The sequence below is a fragment of the Sander vitreus genome, chromosome 20 (assembly GCF_031162955.1).
Source record: "Sander vitreus isolate 19-12246 chromosome 20, sanVit1, whole genome shotgun sequence".
Lineage (NCBI taxonomy): Eukaryota > Metazoa > Chordata > Actinopteri > Perciformes > Percidae > Sander > Sander vitreus.
In genome coordinates this window covers 12,898,500-12,910,901 of record NC_135874.1, presented here as the reverse complement: position 1 = coordinate 12,910,901, position 12,402 = coordinate 12,898,500, and the positions used below count along the sequence as shown (strand labels likewise).

The 12,402-nt window shown below is 38.8% G+C and overlaps 2 protein-coding genes across 6 annotated transcripts in view; one reads left to right on the top strand and one right to left on the bottom strand.

The window, feature by feature from the left end:
* cnksr1 (connector enhancer of kinase suppressor of Ras 1) overlaps window positions 1–9,074 on the bottom strand; it is a 30,443-nt gene extending 21,369 nt beyond the window's left edge. For all 5 annotated transcript variants that reach the window (XM_078277119.1, XM_078277120.1, XM_078277122.1 and 2 more), the window contains exons 1-4: window positions 8,984–9,074; window positions 7,550–7,707; window positions 4,758–4,960; window positions 4,242–4,326 (exon numbers count right to left, since the gene is read on the bottom strand). In XM_078277119.1, the coding sequence (XP_078133245.1) occupies window positions 4,242–4,326; window positions 4,758–4,960; window positions 7,550–7,707; window positions 8,984–9,035 (498 nt within the window). In that variant the 5' untranslated portion in view covers window positions 9,036–9,074. The remainder of the gene's footprint in view (window positions 1–4,241; window positions 4,327–4,757; window positions 4,961–7,549; window positions 7,708–8,983) is intronic.
* rps6ka1 (ribosomal protein S6 kinase a, polypeptide 1) overlaps window positions 9,034–12,402 on the top strand; it is a 47,280-nt gene continuing 43,911 nt past the window's right edge. Inside the window, exon 1 of the mRNA XM_078277124.1 lies at window positions 9,034–9,177. Within this exon, the coding sequence (XP_078133250.1) occupies window positions 9,034–9,177 (144 nt within the window). The remainder of the gene's footprint in view (window positions 9,178–12,402) is intronic.

Sequence of the window (12,402 nt, the reverse complement as noted above, 5' to 3'; positions counted from 1 at the left end):
GATTGACCTTTTAATCCACTTCATTGTAGCAACGGTAAACCACTTCATTGTAGCAACGGTAGTTATATATTAGCCACAATTTTACTGCAGACTGTCAATAAATGGCAGATAATCCCATACAGAATGTGCTGAACTAAGATTCCAGTTATCATAATAGAAACACTGAGGAGAAAAAGAGACAGCTGCATTGTCATAAAAGGTGAAAACTTTCAATTTATTTGCCTTCTGCTGCACTGTAACATGCATCTACTTCACCTGATAAGAAAGGTCTCGTGTTGTGTTGTGTTGTGTTGTGTTGTGTTGTGAAGGCCGGTGTGTGGCTTGATCAGGCGGTAAGCTACCGTAACTTTGCAGCAGCGTTCTGTGCCTGAAAGCTGTTCTCTCTCTATAGTTGTCCAGGAAACAAAGACAAGCTAAAAAAAAAAAAAAAAAAAAGCTGAAAACAAGAATGCACAGAGGCATGCATGTACACACATGTACCAAAAGGCTGAAACTATCTACACAAAGGTGCAATAACACAGACGGCTGATTCGACACAATTGAACAGATTCAAGTGTTTTTTGTAATAATTCAAAAGCCGTGTCAAGTCAAGCCCCAGCATGTTATGTTTACATAGTTGGACTTGCACCAGTGGATATTTAATATTTGCCAACAGGTCACAGACTTGCTATAAAAAGACTGGCAGACATCACTAGGTTAGAGCTCTTTTACACCTGCTCCTCATCTGTCCATCACAATCTTACAACCCTGTCCATGTTCTTTTCTTTGCCTTTTACCACTCCTCTCAACATTGGAGTTCTCTTACGATAAAGTCATTCACTTCTGACAGCTCACATAGGTGAGGCCTCTTTTAATTTGCATGGTTCATTTTTTAGTACAGTCCCCTTGAAATTATCTGCCTTCTATTTTCATGCCTCTCATTATTTCCCCCATCCTAAGCTTTAAACAAGTCCTCCAACAGCAGAGAGGTTGATTATTGCTTATAAAGCAACAATAGATCAGTTTTTTATTATATTATGATATCATTCCGATCAAAGAAAAGCATTAAATCTGTGGTTCCCAACCTTTTTGGTCTAAGGTACTGTTGGATGAACTCACATACCCCGTCTTCGATTCCCATTCTATGTTCCAATTGCAAAACACTTATGTAAATAGTATAAAAGTGGACACTGTTCATTTTACAATGGAACTGTCAATGTTAAGGTCCGTTTTGGTCAGCAATCATACTGATACTAGCCTATTAGGCTACTACTACTCAATGTTTTGAATCATTTATTCATTAACGTTACTTTTAGCTAATTATTATAACCGTTTCGTCATTACATTTAGCTAATCAATGAACTGTTAAGTCATTATGTTTGGCTACCTGTTTAAACTACTGTTCTCGATTGCTAACTAGTTTTCACACACACTTACATAATTGCAACATGTAGTGTTCAGTATATTCTTTTAACCAAATCATAATTTCTATTTTCTCAAATTAGTTGAGCTACTCTCCAGTCTTTTCACATACCCCCTGGCAACTGCAGACAAGAACCCCTGACTGGGAATCACTGCAATATATAATCAAAATGTCACCTTTTCAACTAAGAAACAGTCACAGATTTGTCTCAGTAGCTCCCAGTCCTTCAAATGTTTAAAAATAAAGTAAAATCACTTGTATTATTGTATATTTTCAGGTAAAGGTTCTTATGTCAAAGACACTTTCAGTTAGATTGTGCAGAAATGTTCTCCTTTTCTTTTTATAGAATCAAAATTAAACTCACATACCTTCATGTAATGCTTCGAAATTCTTTTTTTTTTTTGCTCTCATATCCAAGTTCACAGTTCACAGAGCCTTCTTTTTTTCTCCCTGTCTCTCTCTCCTGGACTTTGCTTGCTGCTCCGGTGGTTCAAAGCAGACTGAGGGTGTGAGTTCTGCGAAACTATGACTTGACAACTCCACTGTGGGATCCAAAAAACACCAGCTGACTACTGACCTTGATCAGCCTCAGGGTGCAAGAACACACACAGCACAGGAAATAACAGTCCTTTCTTTTGTATGAAAGATGTGGTTTAGCTTCTGTGGAAGCAGTTCCCCAGAAAAGAACATCATACACGGCCACGGCCTCCTGACACAACGTCAAAAAACGTCACAGGTGGGGAATGACACCAGCCTCCATTCGCCAGGAGCACATTTTAAGAAGCCGTGACCATGCTAGTCTGTATGTGTGTGCATGATGTGTACACTGCTGATAGATTAAGGACACACACATGATACAGTTGTATAGTACACGCTACAAGTGTTCTTCTGCAAAGCCTGTAGCTGCAGGTTTATAATGCTTTGATGGCAGCGGAACTGACATGATATGAACTTTTTCTCTTGTCTGTTAAACAGGTGTGAGGGCTTTTCAGCTTTCCAAAACTGACCTTTTACTGTAGCTCACTTGCCAAGGTAAGTACACAGCACCTGCCAGAACAGGTAATACACATGTTTTATAGATATAAAATGACCCTATCCGTTTCCAATGTGATTTTTGAATGGAATTAGCTACTGTCGTGTCATTTAAAACTTGTATGAATTTACATGACCCAGAAGTCACTGGACAGAATGTTCTCGCTACAATACTTCTTTGAGGACAATCATTTCTACACACAGACACACGTGTGCACCAAAGTTCAAAAACAGGAATTGAGCAAACAATAGCCAGACATTACCAAACGATGATCGACCTCTGAGAGGGACCGACGACAAAAGCAACTGAGGGTTTCAACTTATTAATCACTCTCTAAGTGCCAGGCCGACAATTGATGAATGAAAACAACAGTCAGCAGGCCCAAATCTGATTCACTCAGTAGTGACAAAAACATCCGATCAGAGTCAACAAGCTCAATAACTCTTTAAATTCATACTTCCTTCCTTCTCTTCTATAATAATAAAGGTGCTGTAACTGTACACCAACACAAAGACTGCAACTCTTATTTATCACAGGCTAAATCTAGTTCAGACCAACCTTGTGTGGTGAGTATACTGTAGATCTCAAATGATCTCTCACATTACAGTATTATCAATCCCTTAAAGTCTACACAATGCTTTTCAACTTTAAATTATAACCAACAAGCAAAAAAATACACTTAATAGTGTGTATACATGTAGGCTTGTGCCATTTTAAGCAGTCTAGCAAAGTGCAAAAGTGGCAAAGGAAGCATCACCTTGTGGGGAATTATCTAATCAAAGAGGTGAGAACTGTACCTGTCGTGCTGGGAAGGCGTCCAAAGCTGGCTATAGAGGGCTATACATAAACTCCTCTAAATACCCACAGCTTCTCAGCACCTCTGACTGCCTCCTTACCTATCTCTAATTATCTCTTATTCTGTTTCTATCTCTGCAGCTCCCTCTTCTTTTTGTCTTCTTCTCTGCTTTACTTCTGTCTTCTTCCCTTTTATCTCTAATGTCACTACAGTGTTCTTTCGAGTTAATAGTCGCTCTCTGCTGTTCATTCAACGTGACGGGCACTCCACTAGGAGTCATTTAACAGTCGGTGCAATCCCTCTTTCAGTCTCCTCCTTCTTTCTCTGCCTTCTCCTTTACTTCCACTCTGACCCTCCCTCCCTCCGCCCCCTCCCTCCCCTAGGCACTCCAACAAATCCAGGCCTGTCCCTTCTACTACCTGTGAACACTTTCTACCCTTATCCAGTTATGAATATTCCTTCTCTTCCTATTTCTTTCACACATGTCATACTACCCTGAAGGAGTAAACACAAACAGAATCCAGCCCTCCTCTTTGGTAATCCTTTTACCCTAAGCTTCTTCAAGGTACAGCTGCCTCCAAATATGCCAGGAATGTAAAGATAAAGAATTCATTACTCAAGCTAAGCCAAGGAGCAGGGAGTCAGTTTGTGCTTCTGTTTTTCTTGCTGCTTTTTAAGGGTTGATTTAAAAAAGAAATCACACAACAGGTTGTAGTTCCTCTTTGAAAGTTTAGTGTGCTTGACAATACCATTAGAAACACGGTTATTTATGTGTTGTTCCTCTTAAGATAAAACACCTCATGTTTTCATGAGCAGTGAAGTGTAATAAACCAGCCATTCAGTTTGCATAAAAAGAGACACATTTTTTTTTAAATTTTGCTGCAAAAATCAGCCATTTGATGGACAAATGGACAAATATAACACATACATGTTTTATAAGTATAACATATAATTATGAGTAACACATGATTTGTATGCACTTAACTGCTTAAAACCATAAATGGACCAACCTTGTGGACAATGCCTCCTAGCTCTCTGCAGTAGGTGAATATGTTCTTGCTGGCAGTGTGTCCACTGAGCTGGGAAAACTGATACCTGGCAAAACAGGGATTATATTTCCAATAAATCTGGGTAGAGACTGGGATGATTTACTGCAAGCAAGTGCAATGATTTAATTTCACACTGGTAATTAAAAGGAACAAAGAAAAATTAAGGATCTTAGAAAGTCACACAAAGAGAGGAAGAAACATTTAAGGAATAGGTATCAGGTTTCTAAATAGGGGACAACAGGTAAACAGCCCGTTCATGCATACACCAAAAAATATCCCAGACCAAGACTATGCCTTTAAATGATTTGAATCCACAGTCATCCTTTTTACATAAAACCTACAGCAACAAAATCTGCAGCCACTACTAATTGTATAAGAGATAGCAGAGAACATTTTCTGAGTAAAAAATAACTGCAGAATAAAATAGAATTTCGAGTACTGTATATATAACGGTTAGATAACTTCCTCTTTACGGACCTGTTGAGTAAAGAGAAGAGTCCTTTGGCAGAGGCGATGAGCTCCACTACAATCTGCAGAACACCAGCAGGCAGCTTGCTGGCGCTGTGTCCATCGTAGCTGTTGAGGCGCCAGCGGCCCTGGATGCCCATCTGGAGGGTGTGGGCAACGGCACGCAGCTTCTCTGTCAAACTGCGCAGGTTCTCACCACCTATACCATAAGTCTGGAAAACCCACACACACACACCAAATAAACACAATAGTGATGGGTTAAAGGTCTATTCGACTCCTGAAAAACCCCACAATGTTATACATAATCTGTGATGTTTAATGCATTACTTTCCCTCTTCCAACACTTCACAGAATGCAGGGTTCCAGTGTTTAAGACGCATTTCATATACTGTGATTGCAACATACCCGGTTCATTCTGGTTGGGGACCTATAGTGTGTCGTGTCAATCGCCCTCTCTCTCTCTCCCCTCATTTCCTATCACATCTCTACTGTCCATTTTTGAATGTCATAGAATGTCTCAAAACTGCTTAAAAAACACTTCACACAGAATGTCATTTCAACATATGGGTTCTGCAACCAGGTAGGGACTGAAATGTATATTAAATTAAGAGCAAGAGAGCACTTTTTTCTTGTTACTACAGAGTGGAAGCTGAGTGAAATACTGTGTTTCATGGTGTAAAGCATTCTGGACCACTGTTGGTGTTGTTTCCTCTTCTGAGATGATTTTGTTCTTTTTTGAGGAATGTAAAAATTGTGCATGTTGAAATAAGTAACTGCTGGTCCAATGGTCAGACATCAAAGTTCGACATTTACTACCAATGCTGATAGGTGATAAAAGTTTCTGCTATCGAGCTATATAAGTGACATGGAGGTAGACATTTGGATAAAATCCTCTATCACAGTATATGTAATTTTATATCAGCATGTCAATATATATATATATATATATATATATATATATATATATATATATATATATAATGATATATAGTAACTTTTTGTGAAATCTATTGAGAAACTAAGCAGAAAACATACAGTAATGTCTGTTCAGCCAAAATCTGATAAATCAAGGTAAGACAAATACAACATTGCCACAAAACAATTGATATGCAACACTGCCCACAGCAGCCTAATACACCCAGAGATATTAGAAGGAAATATACCACATTATAAACAGTTTAGTACATACCCTATAATGTAATCATGAAGTGGATTCTTTGGCTCAATTTTCAAAAACAGGCTGCAGTTTTGTCGCATTATAGTGAGGGGGTTCTAATATTTTGTCCACCACATATATATTGATGAGGGAAGGCAAAATCTCAGTATAATATATAATACAATACACATTAACCAAAGCTATAAAATCACATTACATATAACGTAAACAGAACAACACAGAGCTTCTCTCTCATACCGAACACCTGTCATCACAGTTTTCTGCCTAGCGGTGGGAGACGTGACTCTTCACAACCTCTGCAGAAGAAGCAGGTTATTAGTGTGACCCACTCAACATTGGTCAAGAGGTTTGGACCTGTCAGGCTTTATTGTTACACATCAACCAGCCAGAACAATCGACCGATATCGAGGGCCTATGAATGTTTCATGGCCTCGCCAACATTATTAATGTAGTTGTTAATTATGTAACTGTGAACTTGAATGTGTTTGGTCTGTTCCATGTGAGCGTCTGATGGTTGTTATTATGAATGAGCACACTGTTAGCACTTCACAGTGCATCAACACAGAGAGGAGGCTGAGAGGCATACACACACACATATACACAAGATTTAAACAGTACATCTGTCTGTATATGGGTTTTCAATCTTGTCTTAAGTTAAACAATTTCACACAAGCGCACTTATGTGCTACGGGGAGACTTTATCCACACACTCATTCATACAGACCTTAGGTTAAACTGTTAATGACTATCAGTATTAGAGTTACATCAACAATTTGACAACAAGCGGTTTGAGCAGCCTACAGCTTTAGCCTCAGCCTAAGTTCACAGGGTGTTACAGCACCAGAGCTGCAACCTTGCCTGATACTTTCCTGCTCAATTTTAGTCCTTCCAATGAAACAAAGGCCAGGCTGGAAACATACCAACAACTCCCCCACACACACACACACACACACACACACACACACACCAACATGGCCATTTAAGTATCCTTAAACTCCCTCTCAAAATTGGACAGGGAGGAAAATTAATTAGGCAGCAAAAGAAGAAAAAAAGATAGAGAATCAAAAAGGAGGTGAAGGTGTTTTTTTAGCCGACTACAAACTTTCCCAAAAATTTGCATGTAAAGTATTCAGCGCAAGCTTTTTTAATTCTAAATCTGCTTTGGTTGCAGTTGAAGCATGAGAAGTCCTTTGATGTTAGCTAGAACAATAAAGTAACTATTTTACTATGATATGCTCGACTAGGGGGATTTGTGGGGAGAAAGTGAAGCACTGAACTCAAACTTGCTGCATGTTGCTAAAGGCTCCGAGTGCACGAAACAGGACTTTTATGGCAATAAGACCAGTTGTGTATTCTGGCTGGATTTGCAAAAGATTGTCCAACAACTGCTGGTTCCACTGTGCAAACAAGAGCATGATCTAAAAACAGTGTGATGGTGAAAAAAACCCACATCTGTGCTTTAATATCAGAACATACACAACACCACAGCAAGACAAGAAGAGGACTGCTCAGTAAACATCCAGAGGAACAGCTCTCCTCGCGCACAACACACAAGGCACAGCCTTGGATACACAGAGCACTGCTATGGACACATACTGTACACAAACACATGATTGTCCCTCACCAGAGAGCAGAGTTTCTCCACAGCCTCCAGTATGAGCTCCTGGTGTCCGATCTTATTTACTCCCAACTTTTCCAGGTCCTGAGAGGTCAGCTGGAGCAGATCGAGACCCGACAAATGCCACTCTGAGACCGGGTACTGATGCAGGGGGGCATCCAGGCCTGGAAACAGGACACAGAAGCACATACACTTAGGGGTTTACAACATGCAGTGCACAAGTATAAATGGAAACCCCATAGTCATAAAGTCACATGTGTGTACAGGCAGAGACATGCAGAGGGAGCATGGACTAACTGAGGCAGAAGATCAGTAGCTGCTGGTATTAAGTTAAGTATGAAGCATGGAAAAAAAGACTTAAGTAAAAATGTGTCTGTGAAACAAGTGATTTATAGAATTTACTTGCAAAATAGTTAATAAACTACATTTTCTTTCTAGTTTTTGATATAATGACAACTTCAAAATAAAAGCCCAAGTGCTGTAGACAATGTCTTATAAGTGTTATTACATGAAAAGCCAGTGGTGGAGGGAGTATTCAAATAATTTACTTAATTAAAAATGGCAATACTACACTATTTCTGTCATTGTACAGTACACATCCTACATTTACCATTTTACTTAAGTACAAGTATTAGCAACATAATGTGCTTAGTAGTAAAGTATCAGAAGTAAAAATACTCATTATGCAGAATGGTCCCTGTCAGTTCATTATTATATTATTGGATCATTATTATTGATGTAGAAATATGTAAGTGGTGCTTTAATGTTGTAGTTGATCCAATGGGTATGGCCTACTGTTATTTGAAACTAGTACTGATATTTTATTCTGTAACAATGGATCTTATATTATACACTGATCATGTAAAATCTTAATCTGCAATTATGTAAAAACTGAATCTGTAATTATAGCTGTAAAAAAGTACAATATTTATGCAAAGTGTAGCATAAAATTAAAACCTCAAAAACGGTACTTTAATTAAATAAATGTAGGCCTAATTACTTTCTAGTACTGGTAATTGCTAACCTTTACTGCAGGCCGATATTTTTGTACCAGTAATACTTGCATTTTCCCTGTACAACAGCATAACCGAGCATTACTTCATACACTTTACAGTGGAGTGGGGGGTATACTCTCTGAATATGAATATGGGCTACTGAATAACTCATTCAGCCCAGTGAACGCACCATGCCCTAGAAGAAAACAGACAACCATGTACACTGTTTCTGATAAAAACCACCTGCGTTGTTGACAGTGGTCAGAACAACACTGCTGTGGCTTCTCTCTCTCAGCAGAGGCCACTTCCTCATTCCACCTCCACCTTTCACTTCCAAGAGGATTTGCGTGACGATTCTATTTCTGACTTTATCGTCCGAGCCAAAGTACCAGTGAGGCGATCAAGGAGTGAAAAAAAAAGAAACAACTCGCAATATGTTCCTCACCTTTGAGCCACTCGCCAACTCTCTCCTCGCTCCACGACGTTATAGGCTCCATGCTCGGAGTCCTGCTGCAGTCGCTCGTTCAGATTCAAGCCGTCCTGGCTGACTTCTACCTCTATGGGCTGCCTGAAGAAAGAAAAGTTGATCCTTATTCGGAGTCGGACGATGACGAATGGCACTCCCCCTCACAGGTACAGGTAAGAGTCCCCCTACTGTTAGCAAATAGTGCGGAACAGTCAGGCTCAAAGGAGCAAAGACCCCTCCCTCCCAACCCCCACCCCCTCCTTACCTGGAGGAATAGTAGTGTGAAATGTGTTGTAGCTTTAAGTCTTCATAACTTCCCTCATAGTTTTACTTTCATGTACAATCGCGTCATGCGCACGGAAAAGGCGTAGGGCCTATGATAATTTCACAGCAGGGTGTGGACTGTGGAGGCAAGTGGTGGACATAATAACAGCAACACCTGTACCTGTATAGTGTAATACAGTACAATAACCCTGTAATAATGCTAATTTAGTGAAAAGTCCTCATCAACCCTGTGGTCATTCTCAAGTGTGAGGCTGCATTTGATTGCATTATAATGCAACTTATTTATAGGACAAAAAATATATATTATATGTAAAGCTATTAAAACATATAGGACACAATTACGATCCCCTACAAAGAAATACACACACTTTCTGATGCAACTTTTTAGTTTCCCTTCAAGTGCATGATTGTCACAAGACTTAAGGGGATAAATAACTTGTTTTCCAAACCAGCAGACATAATCCTCTTTTCCTAGTCCACTGGCTAGGCTGCTCTCCTGGGAATTGTCCGGAAATGTTTGAACTGTGTTGACATTTGGGCTCTAATATTAAAAAAACAAAAAACAAAACACTAGTGCCTGAACCGATCAATATTTTATTAATGTCCAATGTTTTGACAACATGAGAACATTTCTGCTTTGCTGAATTATATAAAGTATTAATGATTATATCAAAAGCATGCTACTGAAGGAATTTATTCATGAATAATTTACCCATAAAACACACACACACACACCCACACACACACACAGAAAAAGCCAAGTAATCACTGGCTTTGTGGTTCAAAGTTGTTATTATGTTGAATGATTACTTCCATAAAATTGAATATTATGTTTTTAATCTTAAAAATGACGGTGAGTCATAACAACAGTGTCCATCTAATGTGTGTAGTTAATCAAAAGGCTACTTTTCAACACTTTTGAAGCAGTGCTGGGAAATGATTGTTAGTTCCTCATAGTATAAATCACACAACATCCCAACAAATCTGCAGTTGAATGTTTCCATTCAAGTAAAGGGCAACGCCTGATGAAAAGGCTGTATACGAAAGAGCTGCCCGCCGATATCTGGCACCCCCTGCTGTTATTCTCTTTGAACCAAGAGAAAGGGACAGAGGAAGGGGAAAAGTCACATTTATGTGAGCCAGAAAGAAAGAAAAAAGGCACGATGTCCCCATGTTTGTGGTATATATTGCGTTATGCCAATATTTTCAAATATTTAGAGAACATCTGTTGGGCTGCATACAAAAATCTAGTCTTGCAATTTGTCTTTGGAGAAGAATGCTTCATGTGAGATAGCCTCCTAGTTTATAGTTGCTTACATGGTTTGACTTAAAGCATAATAAAACATTGCTGTTTGATACTGTATATGCTTTACATCATTCACCAACAGTCATGGATAAGTGTATTTCAAAGTAACAATCTAAACAGAAAATGCTGAGTTGTGGAAAAGGGTTTTGGTTATTTTGAATTCTGATTGATTAACTATTGATCTTCTGTTGAGTCAAGATGCTCTCTGCTGAAAGGATAATAACTTGAATGTAAGACATCGGTCCACTAGTCTGACAAATAAAGGCTGGTCTTATAATGGAAAACCAACAGTTTGCAAAAATTCTAGCCCATTCTACTCCATCACTACAGCATGCTTGTGTCCAGTTTACTGCAGTGGTTTTATTCCAGTGATAGCAGCACGTTTGTGGACATTATTTATATAAGTTTAGGCTGCTCTTTTTCTCTCTTATTTTCCAGCCTGAACAACAACAAAAAACAGTCTGCTCATGTACTTATTAACTTTGAATGTTCCAAAACGTTTACAATGGCTTGTTCCATCTCTCATCTGAAATTCAATAACTCAATGATGTGTTACTGTAGCTTGTTTGTGCTGAACTTGGTCTTAGAGGTGGTTCTCTATTTAGACCTTGGCCCACCTTTTTGCCAAGCCCAAATACCAGAGATACAAATTCAAGCCTCAACTTGCTGTTTTTGTGTGACAGCACACCCATTACTACAGTCATAAGATGTAGTCAGCAGGCTCTGTTATGCATCGGAAGCTGTTACTAGAAGAGCAGCGTGTTGACAACAAAAGGAAACAAGATTGTGATTAACAACCAACAATGGAGAATTGTGTAGAACTAGCCTCTCTCCCTTTCTCTTTGTTTCCATTACCAGTCAATATTCCCCTCCCAGTCCATCTGCAACCACACAGCCATTTATGGCACAAATGATATTTCCACTGATGTTTGAAGCACAATAACGCTATCTGTTCATCATCTCTGTATGGCACAGAGACAACTTTGAACCATTATAATGCCACCTACTCATATCAGCAGAGTGGGATAATTACCCTTGCTCCACCATTGAGCAGCTAATTAAATTGTTCTATGCTGCAGCCCTTTGGCGTTGATTCTTGCACTGCAGACATGAGCAAGGCTAAGAAGGACTTATTATAAAAGGTCTAAAAGCACTGGTACAGAAACCTGACACACCCAGAGTATTACATTTATACTGAAATAAAAAGTGCAGTAGGATTACATTTACTGTATTGAGTATTGTTGTAACTAAAAATAATATTCCCATCAGTCTTTAAATGCTGTATTTAACTGCACTGTAGATGGGGTATATTTAGTGTTGTGCTTTAATGCTGGGATGCGTTTGTCTTTAAGTGGAGTCAATTGCCTGTGTAGAATCAACAAATTAATCCCTTGGATTAACTAAACATTTTGCTTGGTGCATGAACTCTATTTTAATCTCTTAGATGCTATTCAGGCTTACTCATCATTATAATGGAGGATAGGAAAGGGAAAGTAAAACAGAAATAATTATGTAAAACTTGTTATTGAAGATGTTCTGCTATATTTAAGGTAATTCCAACATACACACAAAAACAGATACACTGTGATCTCTCTTTAAAATTTGGTGTGTACTTCAAAGGCATTACCATAAAGATGGTCCCACAGGTGACAGACATTCAAGGAGTATACCTTTTATGTAAATTAACTTTCTTTCACCCAATTAAGTAAGTGCAGTGAGTAAGGAAACCCTACTATTACTAGTATATATCACAGTTGAAAAGCAGAAAACAAATAGTGGAATAAAATCAGAAGAAGAAATAAAGGAA